Source organism: Ranitomeya imitator, chromosome 3 (assembly GCF_032444005.1).
Source record: "Ranitomeya imitator isolate aRanImi1 chromosome 3, aRanImi1.pri, whole genome shotgun sequence".
In the NCBI taxonomy this organism is placed as follows: domain Eukaryota; kingdom Metazoa; phylum Chordata; class Amphibia; order Anura; family Dendrobatidae; genus Ranitomeya; species Ranitomeya imitator.
This window is the reverse complement of record NC_091284.1, coordinates 725,552,145-725,574,731: the sequence shown is the minus strand read 5'-3', so window position 1 is coordinate 725,574,731 and position 22,587 is coordinate 725,552,145. Positions and strand designations below refer to the sequence as shown.

The 22,587-nt window shown below is 48.4% G+C and overlaps 1 protein-coding gene across 8 annotated transcripts in view; it reads left to right on the top strand.

The window, feature by feature from the left end:
- The first annotated feature begins 1,339 nt into the window (after positions 1 to 1,339).
- The window catches only part of PCBP2 (poly(rC) binding protein 2), a 48,415-nt gene continuing 27,167 nt past the window's right edge, over positions 1,340 to 22,587 (top strand). For 6 of the 8 annotated variants that reach the window (XM_069758756.1, XM_069758754.1, XM_069758749.1 and 3 more), the window contains exons 1-3: positions 1,467 to 1,724; positions 9,469 to 9,615; positions 11,381 to 11,437. In XM_069758756.1, the coding sequence (XP_069614857.1) occupies positions 9,547 to 9,615; positions 11,381 to 11,437 (126 nt within the window). In that variant the 5' untranslated portion in view covers positions 1,467 to 1,724; positions 9,469 to 9,546. Of the gene's footprint in view, positions 1,725 to 9,468; positions 9,616 to 11,380; positions 11,438 to 22,587 lie in introns of all 8 variants that reach the window. The other 2 variants (XM_069758753.1, XM_069758755.1) reach the window with 2 other exon arrangements.

The following is a 22,587-nucleotide window of genomic DNA, read 5'->3' as shown; positions in this document are numbered from 1 at the left end:
AGGGGATGGGAGAACTACAATACCCAGATAGATTAGCGAAATTAGGATTATTTAGTCTAGAAAAAAGACGACTGAGGGGCGATCTAATAACCATGTATAAGTATATAAGGGGACAATACAAATATCTCGCTGAGGATCTGTTTATGCCAAGGAAGGTGACGGGCACAAGGGGGCATTCTTTGCGTCTGGAGGAGAGAAGGTTTTTCCACCAACATAGAAGAGGATTCTTTACTGTTAGGGCAGTGAGAATCTGGAATTGCTTGCCTGAGGAGGTGGTGATGGCGAACTCAGTCGAGGGGTTCAAGAGAGGCCTGGATGTCTTCCTGGAGCAGAACAATATTGTATCATACAATTATTAGGTTCTGTAGAAGGACGTAGATCTGGGGATTTATTATGATGGAATATAGGCTGAACTGGATGGACAAATGTCTTTTTTCGGCCTTACTAACTATGTTACTATGTTTATTCCCCAGTATGAGGCTGACAGCCACATCTCCAGGCTCTACACTACATTATGGAGCCTTTATTCCCCAGTATGAGGCCGACAGCCACATGTCCAGGTTTTACACTACATTATGGAGCCTTTATTCCCCAGTATGAGGCTGACAGCCACATGTCCAGGCTTTACACTACATTATGGAGCCTTTATTCCCCAGTATGAGGCTGACAGCCACATGTCCAGGCTCTACACTCCATCATGGAGCCTTTATTCCCCAGTATGAGGCTGACAGCCCCATGTCCAGGCTCTACACTACATCATGGAGCCTTTATTCCCCAGTATGAGGCTCCCAGCCCCATGTCCAGGCTCTACACTACATCATGGAGCCTTTATTCCCCAGTATGAGGCTCCCAGCCCCATGGTCAGTACAATCACCCTTCACGTGCTCCTGTCCTGACTCAGGCGTCTTCCTGTCACGTCCTGCTCTACAAGAGAAAAGGCGGGAAAGCTGTAGCAGCAGCACGTGACCGCTCCACACGGCCGGCCGCCTGTCAGCCATCTTGGAGCCCTCACAGCCGGTCACACCCCCGGACGCCGGAAATGCTCTCGCAGCCATTTTGTCTCTCTCCCTCTCGGCAATGCCCGGGCACAGCCATCTTAGACAGTTATTGAATCGTAGCAAACCACAACTGCTGAATAACCACACTAAAGCCACACAAAAATCTAATCCAATCTATGCGTTAACGTTACAAAAAATAGGTTTTACTATGACGGGCACAAATTGACGATTAATGAAGCGAAAAAAAACGCGTCATTCCTCGGCGCCATGTTGGTACTCGCAGAGAAAATAGGGTGTACCACTATGGCGCCAGTGGGACCTCCTACTTCTAGCAGTAACCCGCTCCGATGGTACCCGGTATACAGCCCCGGTATTACTGCGTCACTGTCTCCAAATACCGCTGTCACCTGAGGCTGAGCCGCCTCATTTGCTGGCTGTAGCTCCGCCCCACGACGGCCATCTCTGACCACTTCCGGTGAGGGCGTGCTGATAGCAGCGCGCGCCTCCTCTCCCCCTCCCAGACCAGCAGAGGCAGCAGCAGAAGCCGCAGCTCCCGCCAGCCCCTCCCGCCGTCGCCATTCCTCGCCCGCCCGGCTCTCTCCTTCCCTCCCTCCCCGGGGCCCCTCGCCCCCGGACCGTTCCTTCCTCCCCATTCATCCCTTGTTTTTCCCTTCCCCCTCTCTTCCCGTCCCCGGTCTCTGTGTGCCGTCCTGTGTAACTCGGAAGGTAAGCGCCGCCGTGTCCCTGAGCGCCGCGGCCTCGCCCGGGCTTTGTGACTGCGCTGCTGACTAGGCCGTGACTGAGGCTGCACCATGTGAGGCGCCGCACCGTCATGGCCGCCTCCTATTAACCCCCTCTCTGCCAGCAGTGACCATGTGACCGGCCGCCCCCTGTCCTACCATGCGGCCTGTGTGCTTACAGGAGCATAGCCGCCATCATCCCCGGGCCTGCTCCCACTGCGCAGTGTCGCAGCTCCCAATGGGGGAAGCTGTGCCCTGTACACAAGCTGCGAGGACGCATGGCATTATCGAGTGGCTGCAGGGCATGGACCCCGGGCACTCACCGCAGCAGCTCGGAGATAGTTCCTGGCTGTGTTGGGGTCTGGTCTCTCACCTCTCTTACGTCAGGTAGTGATCATATATGCTGCATGGCTGGTGGCACTTGTCTGCCATGTTGATCCCAGATCAGTCTTTGTTCTTGCTGCCCCAACAGTGAGGTGATCCCTAACTGTAGCTTGCCAGGACACTTATGCCAATCACTAACTCACTTTTTTGTAATAAGTGATTGTCCCTTCTATGTCCTTGTAGAAGTTACTGCACAGGACTGTAAAATCAGTATTGAACGACCTCTAGGTCTGGAGACCCTTGTGCCCGTGCACTGCAGAACTATGGTTTGTCCTACAGAACTAGTTAACATTGCATCCAGGCTGTTCAGAGACTTGTAGCAGCTGCTGCCGTGAGTGCCCTCCATGCCAAGGTGTCTTGGGACACAGCAGCTCGCCTGAAGCCATCTCCTGCACATGCTGCCTGGCAGCCTCCCAGCTCTTCGTCATGCTGTATATGACCTACTTCTGTGCTGGATGCAGCTCTGGAGGCTGGCACACGATGACATGTTGGCCTTGTAGCTGCAGTGAAGGTGGTTAACGCCACTCGCTGCTGCTAGGTCTCTATTATTGGAGGAGTGGTATTCCTGTATTTGGGTCACATCACGAGATTACGTGGCATCATTGTCTTTACCTTCAGATCTTGGTGGATCTGTTGGGGGTATGTGCCTGCAGCGGCCAGATTTTACAGCATTGTGGATGGGATTTTTACAAATCGCATGTCTACTATGCGTGCATGTGCGCCTGCGGGTCACCCCTAGACACAGACATGCGGTGTATCTTTCGAGACCGCAGCATGTCAATTTCTCTTGCGGAGACAAATATGCTGCATCTAAAATACGTAGTCTTAAAATAGACTGAGGAAATGGTATTACTACTTGTCTGCTAAATCACCTGCTCGTGCTGCCAGGCTTGCATCGCTGCAGCATTTGTCATCTTTAGTCAGTGATTTACAGTTGCTGTCACTTCTGCAGTTAGCTACAGTACTGGATCCTTAGTTTATACCTGCTGTTGTGAAACTACTCCCATCATTAAGGTTTGATGGGAGTTTTTCACAACAGTTGGAGTGCGGCAGTTGCTCACCAATATTTTGCACCACCTTCTCATTTTAACTGCACCTGGAAAATCCCCTTTAAAGTTGTATGTCCAATGCTACATTTGTAGAATGGTCATCAGTTATTACAAAACTCGCCATGTAGCGTGAACCTCAATTCAGCATCTGGACAGTGGTAATTACACCTTGTACAGAATGTTGTCAGATCTGTTTCCTGTAATATACTTTCCGCTAATCACAGTATATTTGAGAAGCCATAAGGACATCGGGACTAAAAAATGGTTAGTTTACTCTTAAAGGGAACCTGTCACCCCACCTCCCCCAGGCGTTGGTAACTAAAAGAGCCACCTTGTGCAGCACTAATGCTGCATTTGGGCTAGGTGGCTCTTTTAGTTATGCTCCTTGCAGACGCCAAAATAAACACTTATAAAATGTGCCCCCTCATACCGTGAAACCGTCCGGGAGGCGGGACTTTCCTTCGTAATGAGACGCAGCACAGCCATCATTCATACCCCCTTGGCGCCGGGCGCCGCATTGTTTAAATCTGTCCCGGAGCCTGCGCTGTTATCCCTTGGGCATGCGCAGTTAGCGCTGCCTGTCTTCTGAAATCATTTGATGTCAGGCTGACTGCACCGTGGCAAGGTGGAGGGAGATGAGTGAGAGGCGAAGATATGCACTGCGCATGCCCATGAATCCCAGCCCCGCAGTCTGAATAACTCAGAAGACACTGTAGGGTGAGATTTCGGGCAGCGCGGCCGCACAGGCGCTGTCTGCCTGACATCAAATGATGTCAGAAGACAGGTAGCGCTAACTGCGCATGCCCAAGGGATAACATAACAGCGTAGGCTCCGGGACAGATTCAAACAACGCTGAGGAAGCGGCGCTCGGTGCCAAGGGGGTATGGATGACGTCTGTGCTGCGTCTGATTAGGAAGGAAAGTCCCGCCTCCCAGACAGTTTCATGGTATGAGGGGGCACATTTTGTAAGTGTTTATTTCAGCGTAGGCAAGGAGCATAACCTTGTCCTAATGCAGCATCAGTGCTGCACAAGGTGGCTTTTAGTTACAAACGCCTGGGGGGGGGGGGGGGGGTCGTGACCGGTTCCCTTTAGGCTATGTGCACACTTTAGGAAGGGCTGTGGGTTTTCCCGCACCGGATTTGATAAATCTGCAGGGCAAACCCGCTGCGGTTATCCCTGCAGATTTATCGCGGTTTGTATTGTGGGTTCCGCTGCGGGTTTAATCCTGCACTTGTTTTACTATTGATGCTGCATATGCAGCATCAATAGTAATGTTACAAATAATAAAATAATGATATACTCACCCTCTGATGTCCCGATCTCCTTGGCGCTGCACGCAACGGTCCGGTTCCAAAGATACTATGCGAGAAGGACCTTCGTGATGTCACGGTTATGTAACCACGACGTCACCGCAGGCCCTGCTTGCATAGCAACCCTGAGACCGGATGGCTGCGTGCAGCGCTGAGACTTCAGAGGGTGAGTATATCATTTTTTATTTTAATTCTCTTTTTTTTTTTTTACACAAATATGGTTCCCAGGGCCTGGAGGAGAGTCTCCTCTCCTCCACCCCGGGTACCATCCGCACATGATCCGCTTACTTCCCGCATGGTGGGCACAGCCCCATGCGGGAAGTAAGCGGATCAATGCATTCCTATGGGTGCAGAATCGCCGCGATTCTGCACAAAGTGACATGCTGCGGATTGTAAACCGCTGCGTTCCCGCACGGTTTTTCCCGCAGCATGTGCACAGCGGTTTCCATAGGGTTTACATGTTACTGTAAACGCAATGGAAACTGCAGCGGACCCGCAGCTGCAAAATCGCCACGGTTCCGTGGTAAAAACCGCAAAGTGTGAACATGGCCTAAAACTGCAGTTTTGGTCAAGTCTTCATTCAAGCCATCACGACAAGGTCATACCCTGCCCATCCGCATGTGCAGTGTGTAGGAGGCTCTCTGACAATACATGTGATAAGACTACTTGCTGCTTTATCGCAGCCACATGTCTCTTCACCATGTGCTCCCACAACCATGACCTTGGGCTTTGCGTAATCTCTAATTTGGAGAACAGGTGGCATACAACAGCTTCCATGTAGTGATGGGCCTGCAGGCCATGGGTGGTGCCTAAGGCCATGCTGCACGTTGGTGTTGAAAACCGCAACTCCATAACTTTACAGTTTTGCAAGGTAGTAATGGTCTAAACTTTGGCACAGAGGATGGCGCTCTGTTAAATGCTGCATAAGATCACCGCCAGTTTCAACTGAGGGGCACACTGGTACTGGCATGTGTTTCTTTTCGTCTGCCTTTATTAAAGGTCAGTGGTAGGTCGCATGTCCCTGGTGACTTGAGGCAAGGGCTTGGCTTCTCTCCATCTCAGTGTAGGTTTGTATCATCTATTTTCTAGCTTTTCAGTTATCACTGATAAATGACTTGGCATGTGATAAGGGGTGATCTGTAGATGATGGGACCTTTTTTCATACTCTGATGTCTTCCAGTGATTGTGTGAAATCTGGCTGTGACTGCCATCTATTGCTGAATGGCTTATAAACATGAAGCTCCATCTTTAATCAGATTTCTTAGAGCTTTTTATTCACTCGCCCTGTAACTGTTCGGCTGTGCAGCAAAGAACAAAGCAGCTACTGTGTCTCCATGGTCGCCAGCATTTAAAAAGAATTTAATCTACTTCATAGTCTGAACATCCTGACCTGGGAGCTTTGTGTTGTCGTTCTGGCATCCTCTGGCTTTCATAACTCATTCATTATCAACAGTGTGGAATGTCTGCTGATGGAGGGAAGCTTCTGTTTCCCTAAATTTGCCTTGTACACTAGCCTAGCTGCTAACTGTTGTGCCAGTCCTCCCTTTGAGGGTCTACCCTGCTTTTATTAGGATTTACTGCTGCCCGTCCAATATAACCTGTCTTTGGGAGCGGTAGGGCAGATTTGACTGTCCTTAATTTAGACAACTATAAAACTAAATCTGCTGTTTGTCACTCATACAAATCGTGCATTTTGCTTGGTGCTCTTTTCTTATGCCTCCTCTTGGCTGGCTTACATTACATAGATGTGCTCCACTAAAATGTTTACACCGTTAATTTTACTTCTCCAGTTAATCGGACCCCTCTTCTAGATACTGCTGATATTTTAAATTGGCTCTTGGTCTTTTTTTGGTCTCAATCTTTAGGCCTCTTTCACACCAGTTTTTTTTCCATCAGTCGCAATCCATCGAATTTTGAAAAAAAAAAAAAAAAAAAAAACAGATCCGTTGTAGATTGTGAAAAACTGATGCGATGGATCTGTTTTTCGCCGAATCCGACTAGCTGATTCGGCTAATTGTATCCTAAAAAAATCGGAGCATGCTCAGTTTAAAAAAAAAAAATGGAATCAGTCACCGGATTCAGTCATTTGACAGATCTGGCGCCATAGGCTTCCATTCTAGCAAACGACAGACGGTGACGGATCCATCGCTGTCCGTGTTTTTGTTTTTGTTTTTTTGTGTGGGGGACACAAACATTACTAGTCCGTTGTCTCCGGCAGCCGGACAAATAATTTTCAGATAGATCTGGCGAACAGGTGAATCGTGAGGCCATCTGTCGCAATCAGTCTAATACAAGTCTGAGGAAAAAAAACTGATCCTTTGGCATCAGTTGCCAGATCCACTTTTTTTTTTTATTCAAAATTTGACGGTTTGAGACTGGCACAAAACTGATATGTTAAAGGGGCCTTAGATGTCAGTGATTTACCCAAGGGAGGTGCTGTGGTTCTCTGCTGCACCCTTTAAAATTGGTTTGTAAGGGTATGTTTCCACTATCCAGATAGCCGGCGCTTTGGACGGAGCGGAGAACTCGCGCCGCCCCTTCTGTACACAAGGTGGTTCCAGATATGTTCATTGCACACATCTGGAAACTCCGCACCCCATTCATAGGGCCCTATGTTTTACCTTGTGGCGACGGAGCGTCGCTGCAAGGTAAACAGACATCCTGCGATCAGATGCGTCGCATGTCTGGAAAGGCAGGGCCGCCGGATGCATGTTCGCACGCATAGTGGAGATGGGATTTCCTAAAATCCCCTCCACTATGCTGTAACATCTGGATGCTGCGGCTCTACGTTGCTTTCAATCCGCAGCTATTCCGGATTTAATCCGACCTGTGGACACATACCTTAAGTCCTATGATACTGGCAGTGCCCAATAAGTGAAGGTGAAAATACAGGCACAGTTAAAGAAACACTGATATTAAAGATTGTCCATAACCACAATGACCCTTTCTCAATCTGTTTCCCTCTGTTAAAATAACGCTTTCTCATCTCCAGTGTCTGCACCGTTCCATTTGTCAGCACTAGCTCTCCTGTAAGTCGTTTACGTCACGTGAGCCCTGCACCCAATCTGTCAGCTCCTCTACCTGCCTTTGGACCCTTACGGTATCTTCACACTGAGCAACTTTAGAATGATAGCGATCCGTGACGTTGCAGCGTCCTAGATAGCGACATCGTTGTGTTTGACACGCAGCAGCGATCAGGATCCTGCTGTGACACTGCTGGTCGGAGCTAGAAGGCCAGAACTTTTTGTCGCTGGATCACCCACTGACATCGCTGAATCGGCGTGTGTGACGCCGATCCAGCGATGTCTTCACTTGTAACCAGGGTAAACATCGGGTTACTAAGCGCAGGGCCGCGCTTAGTAACCCGATATTTACCCTGGTTACCATTGTAAATGTAAAAAAAAAAAAAAAAAACTACATGCTTACATTCCGGTGTCTGTCGCGTCCCCCGACGTCACCGCTCTGCTTTACGGCCGGCGCTTACACAGTGCAGGGAAGCTGACGCCGGGGGACGTGACAGACACCGGAATGTAAGTATGTAGTGTGTTTTTTTTTTTTTTTTTTTTTTTTTTTTACATTTACAATGGTAACCAGGGTAAACATTGGGTTACTAAGCGCGGCCCTGCGCTTAGTAACCGATGGTTACCTGGGGACTTCGGCATCGTTGGTCGCTGGAGAGCTGTCTGTGTGACAGCTCTCCAGCGACCACACAACGACTAAACAGCGACGCTGCAGCGATCGGCATCGTTGTCTATATCGCTGCAGCGTCGCTTAATGTGACGGTACCTTTAAATTGAACCTGCAAAACCCCCCGGCGTTTTTAGCTAAAAGTGCAGCACTTAACCTTGTGCAGCGCTAATGCTGCCTTCTGTCAAAGTAGCTTTAAGTTCAGGTCCCTGCAAACGCTGAAATCACTTTTATAATGTGCCCCTCATACCTGAATTTGTCAGGGGGGATATTTCCCCCCCCCCCCCGACAAACGCCTCCCAGCCGTCACTCAGGGCCTCCGGGCACCACCTCCATTTCCTTCATGAACTTCCCTGGCGCCTGCGCTGTAAGTTCGAAGGGTAGCGCAAACTGCGCATGCCTGAGATAAAACTTACAGCGCTGGGGACGTTCAGGAAGGAAATGGAGGAGTATAATAATGGTGCTGTACAGAAAGGGTTTTATACAAATTACAGATACCACTTACAGTAAACAAACTAACAATTACAGACTGGCGAGGTTTTGCTGCGTTTTTTGCACATTTTTTATGCGTTTTTCTTGCGTTTTTTCCAAATTAATAGAATAGTAGGAAAAATGCGAAAAAAAACGCAAAATTAATGAACATGCTTTTTCTTTTTTTTTTTTTACCGCGATGTTTTTTTTGCGGAAAAAAACGCATCATGTGCACAAAAATTGCAGAATGCATTCTAAATGATAGAATGCATAATGTATGCGGTTTTAATGAGTTTTAATCGCGTTTTTATCGTGAAACGCAAAAAAAGCAACGTGTGCACATATCCAGGTTAGGAAGGAGGGGTGGGGGAGGGGTTGCAGCAGCCTTGGTGTTGGAGGCAGTAGCTCCGGGAGCGGTGAGGAGGCAGTGGGATCAGTGCAGGCTGTACCTCAAGCAGTTTTATCTACTTGCATACATGGATTCTAATGTTACCCTGTAATTGATAGTAAAATGTTTATCTAATTTGATTGTTTATAGTGCCCTCTTCACACTTGATGAAATTGTACCTTCCCCATCCTTGTTTTCTGGACATGTCTGTTGGTTGGTGGGACGTGGCAGTACCATATACACATCAGGTGGTCTTGCCAAAACTTGGATACAGCCTGTATTCCTGTGAAGACCTTACATTGGCCATGTGCCTCAATCACGGTTTATATGAAATAGCATCCTCCACGCTCCTGCCCATTTTCTCATGTATTCTGTAGCTTCAGATTAAAAGTTGTCTATCTTCATGTTCTTCAGATAAATTGAAGTCTCTTTTGTTCTAGTCTTGTCTTCTCCTGTGACCAAAGACTGCATTGCTCATCCTCTGGCTGTTGTGCCGATTGAACAGAACTTGTCTTATCATGGACACCGGTGTTATTGAAGGAGGCCTGAATGTTACCCTCACCATCAGGCTGCTGATGCATGGCAAGGTAGGTGCATTATTTAAACCTGCTTGGGCTATTTTAACCAGTGTTTCCTTCATGCCAGTTTAACCTTACATTAAGTGGACATTGTCGCTTTGGAGAAGGCTTCCCGGATGATCACTGTATGCAGCAAAGTCTGGCCCCTGATAAAGGGTGTGTCAAGTGACGGGCATATTCTGTATGCTTTTTAGGGATTATAAACAATCTCCTTAATTACTGTAACTGATTATGAAGCCAATTTATGTATCAAACGTTAAATTCTACTTTAACTAAGCTTAGAATTTGCTTAACGTGGCTGTTTGGGTGTACATTGCTTTCAGTGCATATTTACTTTACAGCCGTCAGCATGGACTCACTAGACTTGAGCCAGAGTCGCACATCTGTTCTCATTTGCAAAATGTGTTTTTTTTTTTTTTTTTTTTTTTTTGTTCCATGTTTTTTTTTTTTTTCTTAAATACAAAATGTTGAGTTTTCCTGAATTTCTAGCAATCTGTCAATGAAAAGCTGACAGTGCGTAGATACAACTTGAATGGCATGCTGTGCTGCTGGGGAAATACTAATAGCGCACATGTGAACAAGGCCTAGGGGTGCAGTTTAATGTTTTGAAACGGTTTTCCTTCATGCTATGTTGGAATATCCGTACGGTTGTGGCTATGCTTGACTAGGACTCTGTTTACATGTATCATGACTCTTGTCAGTACGAAACCACAACACAATGCTGGAGTCCTGTGGTGGCTTGAAGAAGCAGCCTGAATTGGTGTATTTTAGCCACTCCATAGTTATCAAAGCCTGAAGCTGTTACTTGATGAAAGTTAGAACATATGCACAGCTTTGCATATGTTTTAAGGCCCCTTCACATTAAGCGACGCTGCAGCGATACCGACAATGATCCGGATCGCTGCAGCGTCGCTGTTTGGTCGCTGGAGAGCTGTCACACAGACAGCTCTCCAGCGACCAATGATGCCGGTAACCAGGGTAAACATCGGGTAACTAAGCGCAGGGCCGCGCTTAGTAACCCGATGTTTACCCTGGTTACCATCCTAAAAGTAAAAAAAAAACAAACACTACATACTTACCTACCGCTGTCTGTCCCCCAGCGCTGTGCTCTGCACTCCTCCTGTACTGTCTGTGTGAGCACAGCGGCCGGAAAGCAGAGCGGTGACATCACCGCTCTGCTTTCCGGCTGACCGACGCTCACAGCCAGTACAGGAGGAGTGCAGAGCACAGCGCTGGAGGACAGACAGCGTTAGGTAAGTATGTAGTGTTTGTTTAATTTTTTACTTTTAGGATGGTAACCAGGGTAAACATCGGGTTACTAAGCGCGGCCCTGCGCTTAGTTACCCGATGTTTACCCTGGTTACCAGTGAAGACATCGCTGGATCGGTGTCACACACGCCGATCCAGCGATGTCCACGGGAGATCCAGCGACGAAATAAAGTTCTGGACTTTCTTCAGCGACCAACGATCTCCCAGCAGGGGCCTGATCGTTGGTCGCTGTCACACATAACGATTTTATTAACGATATCGTTGCTACGTCACAAAAAGCAACGATATCGTTAACAATATCGTTATGTGTGAAGGTACCTTTAGTGTTTTTGCACCCTTCCAGGCTGAGTCTACCTGAAAGACCTCTTGTGTAAATATTATTGGACTGGAGCAGCTTTAGAAGAGAACATATTTTTCACTCTTTATTTTTCTCACATCCCGATCTTAATCACTTCCTTATAAAAATGTAATGTATGACATTATCAGCACTTCATTTATTTTTCAGGAAGTTGGTAGCATCATTGGAAAGAAAGGAGAGTCTGTTAAAAAAATGCGTGAAGAGGTAAGTTCTTAGCCATAACATGGCTGCTATGATTTGGAGGGAGGACAAGTGTGTGTGTGTGTGTGTGTGTGTGTTGCATAATTAAGATAATTAGATGTGGTTACGGGGATGATCTGCAAAATGAAAGAATCTCTAAGTTAAACCTTAAAAAATGCCAAAACATCTAACTTTCTCCCATATTCCTGATAATGAAAGTACGTTCTATTAGAGCACTAAGCACTGCGCCAGTCGCTTGTTCTATTTTATATATTTTTTTTTTTTTCTCCAGCCACTGGAGTGATGTTTTAAAGGGAACCTGTCACCCCCAAAATCGATGGTGAGATAAGCTCACCGTCATCAGGGGCTTATCTGCAGCATTCTGTAATGCTGTAGATAAGCCGCCAATGTTACCTGAAAGGAGAAAAAGAGGTTAGATTATACTCACCCAGGCGCGGTCCTGCTTTGATGGGTGTCTCGGTTCCGGAATAGAGCCTCCCATCTTCATTCCATGACGTCTTCTTCTGGTCTTCACGCCGTGGCTCTGGCGCAGGCGTACTTTGTCTGCCCTGTTGAGGGCATAGCAAAGTACTGCAGTGCGCAGGCGCCTCTGACCTTTCCGGCGCCTGCGCACTGCAGTACTTTGCTCTGCCCTCAACAGGGCAGACAAAGTACGCCTGCGCCAGAGCCACGGCGTGAAGACCAGAAGAGGACGTCATGGAATGAAGATGGGAGGTGCTGGAGCGGACCTGAGACACCCATTTGACCGGACCGCAGCAGGACCACCCCTGGGTGAGTATAATCTAACCTCTTTTTCTCCTCTTTCAGGTAACATTGGGGGCTTATCTACAGCATTACAGAATTATATTCTCTCCATCATCTTCAGTGTTTTGTTTGTTTGTTTGCACTGATCTGGTACTTTGATGCCTCCTTGTGAGTGCAGCTGTTGACTGGCCGGAACTCAGAAGTTACGTCATGAGCTCTCAATGAAAGTCTTGAGAGAGCCAGAACAAGGCTTTCATTGACTTGCATTAATTAGTAACCTCCAGCGCGCCATGACATTGGAGCAGCCGGCAGGTCACAAACTGCAAGAGACTGAGCGGCATCAACAACAGATTAATGCTGGAAGGTGTGTATCAGGTGTGAGGGGAACACAGACAGCTCCATGATCCACAGAACAATTCTCCTTTTAGGTTTGCTCTGTTTCTCTGTAGGCCTCTGGGATTTTGATGTATGGTTGAGGATCCTTTCCGGGATGCCTTTTCTGTCACACATTGGTTCTGACTGCATCTAGGTACACCACAGCATTGATATTACCTGGGACTTGTCTATAAACAGTACCCAATGCGGGAACCATGCATAACACATTTTTCTAAGTAGCTGTATTTTGTCAGCTTCTCAGTATTTCATCATGCAGACCACTTTCCTTTTGTAGGTTACATTTTCTATTGCTTTCACTGACAGTGTTAGTATCGGCAGGTTCTGATCTGTGGCTACCCCCTGCAATTTGTCTCACAATTTCCCACCACTTGCCTATTGTTGCCGTTATCCCCTCCATTTGTGGAATTTTTTTTTTTTTTTATTATTTTGTTAATTTCGATAGTGAACAAAAATGATTGTGATTATTATCCTCGAGTTTTACTCTATCTAACTTGGCAACTAACAGTATTGGCCTATGTTGAATTATCGATTTTTGAAGTGTCTAATGCTGATTATTGGACATGTATAGTAATTGGTATCAGATGGGGCGGGGGACTTGGATTTTCAGCACCACCCCAGCAGAGAAATGAAAAGGGGGGGGGGGGGGGGGGGGACTCAAGTTGTGCTTTAACCCCTTTACCCCCAAGGGTGGTTTGCACGTTAATGACCGGGCCAATTTTTACAATTCTGACCACTGTCCCTTTGTGAGGTTATAACTCTGGAACGCTTCAACGGATCCCAGTGATTCTGACATTGTTTTCTCGTGACAAATTGTACTTCATGACAATGGTAAAAATTCTTTGATAGTACCTGCGTTTATTTGTGAAAAAAACGGAAATTTGGCGAAAATTATGAAAATTTCGCAATTTTCCAACTTTGAATTTCTCCTTCGCCTCAGGGGGACACAGGACCATGGGTTATGCTGCTGTCACTAGGAGGCTGACACTAAGCTGAGACAAAAAAGGTTAGCTCCTCCCCTGCAGTATACACCCTCATGCTGGCATCCAGAGACCCAGTTTAAGCTTAGTGTCCGTAGGAGGCACACTGATTTTTTTATTCCTTATGGTTTCTTTTTTTTTTTTTTCCATTTTTTCTTTTATCTATTCCGGACGAAGGGGGCGACGGATTCTTCTAAGGTCCGATCTCCCCCGAACCAACAACAGGCGAGCACGGGAGTTTCACCTCAACGTATCCTCTCCTGCGACGTGGGAGCCACTGCCTGAGCTGTCCTTTTTTGGGCGACGGTTTCTCCCCTAAAGGGCCCCGATCTCCCCTCTTTTTATACAGACGAGCACTGGTGTTTTTACCTCCAGTATCCTCCTCTGCAGCCAGGCTCCTTTTTTATTGCCGGACATCTGCCCTGTCCACCAGGTTCTACCCTCGGCTGTACAGTGGCCTTATCCCCGTGGCGTCCGTGCAGACCACACTGCATCACCAATGCTCTGAGTGACTCAGATGGTGGACGGTTCCTCTCCACCCCCCCATCCGGGGCCGGTGGATAGAGGCTTCCCAACCCCTGCACCGTCCCTATTACATGGCAGAATCCAGCAAGGAGAAATGGGGATTTTTTCCCTCACCTCCATATCAGGGTAAGTGTCCGGTGGGGGGTTTGGGGGGGATCGCCGGCGGTCCGGAGGGCTCCGCAAACTTGGGGCACATCTGCAGGCTGATACCGTTCGTTGGGCGGTGTCCCCGCCTTTTTCCGGCTCTTGCGGCCGCGCGCTGGGCCGAGGCCGAAAATTTAGCCCCCGGCTTCGGCCTAGCCGCTGGTCGCCGCCGTTGGGCTCCGCCCACTCCTGTCAGCGTCACAGCGGCGGCGCCCCCCGGTCCTGGCGCTTCTCGCAGCCGCCGAGATCTCTCTCCTGATCTCAGCGGCCATCTTGCTCCTCACTACAGCGCTGCAGCTCCTGCCTGTCGCATCTCCGGGTGTCACAGTGGCCACGTGCAGCCGGCTTCTTCTTCTCTGAGGGGAATCCTTAGCAGCTCGTCTCTCCTGGATTGCGGGACACAGGACCGGGGTAAGGAGACATCGTTAGCTCCCTTCTGCAGCGCCGCACTCTCTGGCTCGGTTTTCTTTTTATAGACCCTGTGTTTTTTCTGCATTAGAATCATGTCGCAGTCAAGGTCTAAAAAATCTTCTAAGGTGCATACGACCTTTTTTTTTTTTTTTTTTCTGCGTGTACCACCTGCCAGGTCCCACTTCCCAGGCCTCAAAGCTCTCCCCTCTGTTCTGCCTGCGATGCCCCATGTGCCCAGGAGCCCTCCACCGACTCCGGCGTACCTAGTCCCCCCCCCGTGGGTCGCCTCGCTTTCACAGTCCGTGGATTTTTTAGCTAACGCCATCAAATCCATTCAAAATCCTCCCGGGGAACGAGGCAATCCGTTACAGGTGTTAAGAGATCCCTCCATAGCAGGGGAATCGTCGGCCAGCAGGGGCCGCTCTCCTCTTAAGGAGGCACGGTCATCCAGAAAACGGATCCGTACTACCTCTCCTGAGCGTTCTCCTCGCCACTCAGACTCTGGCAGCTCCACCTCTCGCTCTCCCTCTTTGGGGGCTCGCAGCGTTCATGACTCTGAACATGAGTCCGAGATATCTTTGGACCCGGAGGCTCCGGAGTTCAGAGCTACGGTTGACTCCCTTATTGTAGCAGTCAATCACGCACTTAAGGTGGATGACGACTCTAATTCCGCTCCGGAACACGCGGTCTCCTTTTCCAGAACCAAGCGTTCTCACAAATCTTTTGCCTCTCATCCAGCCTTCCTGGATATAGTCAGGCGTCACAGGGAGCGCCCAGACAAGCGCTTCACGGGTAAGAAGGACTTGGTTTCCAAGTATCCCTTCTCGGCTGATCTCGTGAAAGACTGGACGGATCCCCCTACCGTAGATCCTCCGGTCTCGCGCCTGGCTTCTAAAACTCTTCTCTCAGTCCCGGAGGGCGCTTCAATTAAGAGTCCCACTGAACGCCAGACTCTCTAGCTCGGTCAGTGTACGAAGCCTCTGGCTCTTCCCTGTCTCCCTCCTTCGCCGCGGCTTGGGTGACCAAGGCTATGGTTTCCTGGGCGGATGCCCTAGCGAAATCCATTAATGAACAGGATCTCCCCTCTGAAATGGCGGACCTGGCTAAACAGTTAGCCATGGCCAGTGATTATGTGATGTTCGCATCTCTCGACGCGGCGAACTGCGCAGCATCGGCGGCTTCCAACGCCATTGCTATTAGAAGGGCCCTTTGGCTCAGAGATTGGCGCGCAGATTCCTCATCTAAAAAATCCCTGATTTCTCTCCCTTTTCAAAGCGGGTGTCTTTTCGGCGAAAAGCTTGACCAGCTTATTTCAGACGCCACAGGGGGAAAGAGCAAGTTTCTTCCCCAACAGAGGCCCAAGGCGGCCTTCCAGCGCCAGCCTTATTTTCGTTTTCGGCCTTTTCGTACCAGCTCAGCCTGGTCCAATCCCACCGGTCTTCCCAGATCGGACCGTTCCACCCGCGCAGACAGAGACGCTCGTCCATCCTTTAGGCCTAATCCTTCCTGGCGCGGAAAACCGAGGCAGCCCAGGACCAGAGGTTCGAGACCCCCCCCCCCCCCCCCCCCCCAGATTCCCGTCTCAATGACTCGGGAACGGCGCCAGTCGATACCAGCAGAGTAGGCGGTTGTCTACTCCTTTTTCAGCAAGCCTGGCTCTCCGTCGTTTCCGACGAATGGGTCAGAGATCTGGTATCGTCTGGCTACAAGATAGAGTTCTCCTCTCCTCCTCCAACCCGGTTTTTCCCCTCTCGTCTCCCCAGTTCGGAAGCTCAGTCTCGCGCCCTTCTTTGCGCCATCCACTCCCTCCGCCAGAGCAGGGTCATTGTTCCGGTCCCGGAACACGAGAGGTTCAAAGGCTTCTTCTCAAACCTCTTCGTCGTGCCAAAGAAGGACGGGAAGGTGCGTCCCATTTTGGATCTGAAGCTCCTGAACAAGTGCGTAAGAGTCCGGCACTTCAGGATGGAATCGCTCAGATCGGTCATCTCTTCCATGGAAAGAGGGGAATTCTTGGCCTCGATAGGCATCCTTGATGTCTAATCTTCACATCCCAATTTTCCCGCCTCATCAGAGGTTCCTCCGCTTTGCCATTCTGGAGGATCACTTCCAGTTCACGGCCCTACCCTTCGGCCTCGCCACGGCGCCCAGGGTATTCACCAAGGTCATGGCGGCTGTCATGGCCATTCTTCAATCTCGAGGGGTCGTCGTGTTACCGTACTTAGACGACCTCATAAAGGGCCCGTCTTTCCAAGCCTGCGAGTCAAGCGTCCACATTACCCTGGATTCTCTTTCGCGCCTGGGCTGGCTGATCAACTTGGACAAGTCCTCTCCCGTTCCTGCCCGTCGGATCTCCTTTCTGGGAATGATCCTGGACACTTCAAGGGGGCTGGTCTTGCTTCCTCGGTCCAAGCGCTCCAACAGGGGGCCCGTACGCTCTGCCATTCTTGCCCGCAAACTATTCGGTTCGCCATGAAGATCCTGGGAAAGATGGTTGCGGCAATCAAAGCGGTTCCCTTCGCTCAACTCCACCTCCGCCCCCTGCAACAGGCTCTGCTGGACAACTGGGACAGGAGTCCCTTTTCTCTCGACCACCCTTGTCCCCTGTCCCCAAGGGTCAGACAGTCTCTCGTTTGGTGGACCCTGGGACCATCTCTTCGCCAGGGGAAGTCCTTCCTTCCGATCCGCTGGTTAGTGGTGACCATCGACGCCAGTCTTCTTGGCTGGGGGGCGGTGTTTCTTCACCACTCTGCCCAGGGCCGTTGGACTGTTCAGGAGTCCAGTCTCCCCATCAACATTCAGAGCAAGTCTGATAGCACGAATTTCTAGAGTCACTTCCACGCTCTGCTCGCGGGTCACCCAATACGAGTCCAATCGGACAACGTCACGGCGGTGGCTTACATCAACCACCAGGGGGGTACCCGCAGCAGGGCGGCGATGCGGGAAGTCTCCCTCATCCTTCGTTGGGCCGAAACCAACCACTCCATCTCGGCGGTGCACATTCCGGGAGTCGAGAACTGGGCGGCGGACTTCCTGAGCCGCCAGGGCCTTGCCTCGGGGGAGTGGGAACTCCACCCAGAGGTTTTTCACCAGATCTGTCTTCGCTGGGGGACCCCGGACGTGGATCTGATGGCGTCCAGATTGAACACCAAAGTCCACAACTTCATTGCTCGATCTCGGGATCCCCAGGCCATAGGAGTGGACACGCTGATTTTTCCGTGGCATCAATTTCAGCTCCCATACGTGTTCCCTCCCCTTCCCTTACTGCCGAAGGTCATCCGAAAGATCAAGACGGAGGGAGTTCCGGTCATTCTGGTCGCTCCAGACTGGCCTCGTCGCGCGTGGTACGCGGAACTCGTCCAGCTCGTAGCCGACGTTCCCTTGCCAGACCGCCCAGACCTACTTCGCCAAGGACCGATCTACCACCAGAGCTCAGGGGCCCTACGTTTAACGGCGTGGCTGTTGAAACCTGGATTCTAACTCGTGCTGGTTTCTCTCAGCAGGTCATTCCCACCATGCGAAGTGCTCGCAAGGCGTCTTCCGCCTCTATCTACCAGATAGACCTTCTTCTCATGGTGCAGGCTCCGAGGGCACCCTCCGCTCAGGTTCTCTATCCCTTGTATCCTGAATTTCCTTCAGTCTGGTCTGGATTCCGGTTTGGCCCTGAGCTCTCTTAAAGGTCAGAACTCGGCCTTATCCGTGCTGTTCCAGCGTAGGATCGCCATCAACCTTCAGGTCAAGACTTTCATTCAGGGAGTCTCCCATGTTGTTCCTCCCTACAGGATGCCATTGGAGACCTGGGATCTCAACTTGGTCCTGGGGGTTCTCCAGGAACCGCCGTTCGAACCCCTTCAAGACGTTCCGCTCTCTGTCCTCTCTTGGAAGGTCGCCTTCCTGGTAGCGGTGACGTCCATCAGAAGGGTTTCAGAGCTCGCCGCTCTATCCTGCCGGGCACCTTTCCTTGCCTTTCATCAGGACAAGGTAGTCCTACGTCCTTCTCCGGCGTTTCTTCCAAAGGTGGTATCATCTTTCCACCTTAACGAGGACATCATTCTTCCCTCCTTTTGTCCGCAGCCCAAACATAGGGTCGAGAAGGCTCTCCATACTCTGGACGTGGTACGGGCCCTCAGGAGGTACATTTCCAGAACGGCGCACTTCAGAAAATCGGACGCCCTTTTCGTGCTCCCGGAGGGTCACAGAAAGGGTTTGGCTGCGTCTAAATCCACGATAGCCAGATGGATCCGATCTGCTATCCAGGAATCCTATCGGGTCAGGGGCAGTCCTATCCCGGCGGGGATTAGAGCTCACTCCACTCGGTCGATGGGTGCTTCCTGGGCCATCCGGCACCAGGCATCAGCGGAGCAGGTTTGCAAGGCCGCAACGTGGTCCAGCCTGCATACCTTCACAAAGCATTACAATGTTCACATCCAATCCTCTGTGGACGCGGCCCTTGGCAGGTGTATCCTGCAGGCGGCCGTTGCGCATTTGTAGTCAGATGGTACACGGAGTTACTTGGTTGTATTGTTTCCCTCCCAGGGACTGCTTTGGGACGTCCCATGGTCCTGTGTCCCCCAATGAGGCGAAGGAGAAATAGGGATTTTTGTGTGTACTCACCGTAAAATCCTTTTCTCCGAGCCGCTCATTGGGGGACACAGCACCCACCCTGGTAGCCTTACGGCTAGTTATCTTTTTTTAGTCTTTGACTGTTGTTTGACATGTTATGTTCCAATGTTTTTTGATATATTGTTCTCATTATCCTACTGCTTTTGCACTTAACTGGGTCTCTGGATGCCAGCATGAGGGTGTATACTGCAGGGGAGGAGCTAACCCTTTTTTGTCTCAGCTTAGTGTCAGCCTCCTAGTGACAGCAGCATAACCCATGGTCCTGTGTCCCCCAATGAGCGGCTCGGAGAAAAGGATTTTACGGTGAGTACACACAAAAATCCCTATTTTTATGCAATTAAATCAGAGATATGTCACACAAAATACTTAATAAGTAACATTTCCCACATGTGTACTTTACATCAGCACAATTTTGGAACCAAAATTTTTTTTTGGTTAGGGAGTTATAAGGGTTAAAAGTTGACCAGCAATTTCTCATTTCTACAACACCATTTTTTTTTTTTTTTTTTTTTAGGGACCACATCTCATTTGAAGTCATTTTGAGGGGTCTATATGATAGAAAATACCCAAGTGTGACACCATTCTAAAAACTACACCCCTCAAGGTGCTCAAAACCATATTCAAGAAGTTTATTAACCCTTCTGGTGCTTCACAGGAATTTTTTGAATGTTTAAATAAAAATGAACATTTAACTTTTTTTTCACAAAAAATTTAATTCAGCTCCAATTTGTTTAATTTTACCAAGGGTAACAGGAGAAAATAGACCCCAAACATTGTTGTACAATTTGTCCTGAGCACGACAATACCCCACATGTGGGGGTAAACCACTGTTTGGGCGCATGGCAGAGCTCGGAAGCGAAGGAGCGCCATTTGACTTTTCAATGCAAAATTGACTGGAATTGAGATGGGACGCCATGTTTCGTTTGGAGAGCCCCTGATGTGCTTAAACATTGAAACCCCCCACAAGTGACACCATTTTGGAAAGTAGACCCCTTAAGGAATTTATCTACATGTGTGGTGAGCACTTTGACCCACCAAGTGCTTCACAGAAGTTTATAATGTAGAACCGTAAAAATAAATCATTTTTTCACAAAATTAACTTTCGGCCCCCAATTTTTTATTTTCCCAAGGGTAAAAGAAGAAATTGGACCCCAAAAGTTGTTGTACAATTTGTCCTGAGTACGCTGATACCCCATATGTGGGGGTAAACCACTGTTTGGTCAGATGGGAGAGCTCGGAAGCGAAGGAGCGCCATTTGACTTTTCAATGCAAAATTGACTGGAATTGAGATGGGACGCCATGTTTCGTTTGGAGAGCCCCTGATGTGCCTAAACATTGAAACCCCCCACAAGTGACACCATTTTGGAAAGTAGACCCCCTAAGGAACCTATCTAGAGGTGTGGTGAGCACTTTGACCCACCAAGTGCTTCACAGAAGGTTATAATGCAGAGCCGTAAAAATAAAACAAAAAATTTTTCCCACAAAAATTATTTTTTTAGCCCCCAGTTTTGTATTTTCCCGAGGGTAACAGGAGAAAGTGGACCCCAAAATTTGTTGCCCAATCTGTCCTGAGTGCGATGATACACCATATGTGGGGGGAACCACTGTTTGGGCGCATGGGAGGGTTCGGAAGGGAAGGAGTGCCATTTGAATGCAGACTTAGATGGAATGGTCTGCAGGTGTCACATTGCATTTGCAGAGCCCCTAATGTACCTAAACAGTAGAAATCCCCCACAAGTGACCCCATATTGGAAACTAGACCCCCATGGAACTTATCTAGATGTGTTGTGAGAACTTTGAACCCCCAAGTGTTTCACTACAGTTTATAACGCAGAGCCGTGAAAATAAAAAAATCTTTTTTTTTCACACACAAATTATTTTTTAGCCCCCAGTTTTGTATTTTCCCAAGGGTAACAGGAGAAATAGGACCCCAAAAGTTGTTGTCCAATTTGTCCTGAGTACACTGATACCCCATATGTTGGGGTAAACCCCTGTTTGGGCACACGGGAGAGCTCGGAAGGGAAGAAGCACTGTTTTACTTTTTCAACGCAGAATTGGCTGGAATTGAGATCGGACGCCATGTCGCGTTTGGAGAGCCCCGGATGTGCCTAAACAGTGGAAACCCCCCAATTATAACTGAAACCCTAATCCAAACACACCCCTAACCCTAATCTCAACAGTAACCCTAACCACACCTCTAACCCTGACACACACCTAACCCTAATCCCAACCCTATTCCCAACTGTAAATGTAATCTAAACCCCTAACCCTAACTTTAGCCCCAACCCTAACTGTAGCCTTAACCCTAGCCCCAACCCTAACTTTAGCCCCAACCCAAACTGTAGCCCTAACCCTAACCCTGGCCCTAATGGAAAAATGGAAATACATTTTTTTAATTTTTCCTTAACTAAGGGGGTGATGAAGGGGGGTTTGATATACTTTTATAGCGGGTTATTTAGCGGATTTTTATGATTGGCAGCCGTCACACACTGAAAGACGCTTTTTATTGCAAAAAATATTTTTTGCGTTACCACATTTTGAGCTATAATTTTTCCATATTTTGGTTGTCATGTGAGGTCTTGTTTTTTGCGGGACGAGTTGACGTTTTTATTGGTAACATTTTCGGGCACGTTACATTTTTTTGATCGCTTTTTATTCCGATTTTTGCGAGGCAGAATGACCAAAAACCAGCTATTCATGAATTTTTTTTGGGGGAGGCGTTTATACCGTTCCGCATTTGGTAAAATTGATAAATCCGTTTTATTCTTCGGGTCAGTACGATTACAGCGACACCTCATTTATATCATTTTTTATGTTTTGGCGCTTTTATACAATAAAAACTATTTTATAGAAAAAATAATTATTTTTGCATCGCTTTATTCTCAGGACTATACTTTTATTTATTTATTTATTTATTTATTTATTTTTTTCCTGATGCTGTATGGCGGCTCGTTTTTTTGCGGGACAAGATGACGCTTTCAGCGGTATCATGGTTATTTATATCTGTCTTTTTGATCGCGTGTTATTCCACTTTTTGTTCGGCGGTATGATAATAAAGCGTTGTTTTTTGCCTCGTTTTTTTTTTTTTCTTACGGTGTTTACTGAAGGGGTTAACTAGTGGGCCAGTTTTATAGGTCGGGCCGTTACGGACGCGGCGATACTAAATATGTGTACTTTTATTTTGTTTTTTTATTTATATAAAGAAATGTATTTAAGGGAATAATATTCTTTTTTTTTTTTTTTCATTATTTAGGAATATTTTTTTTTATATTTTTTTACACATTTTGAAATTTTTTTTTTTTTTACTTTTTTTACTTTGTCCCAGGGGGGGACATC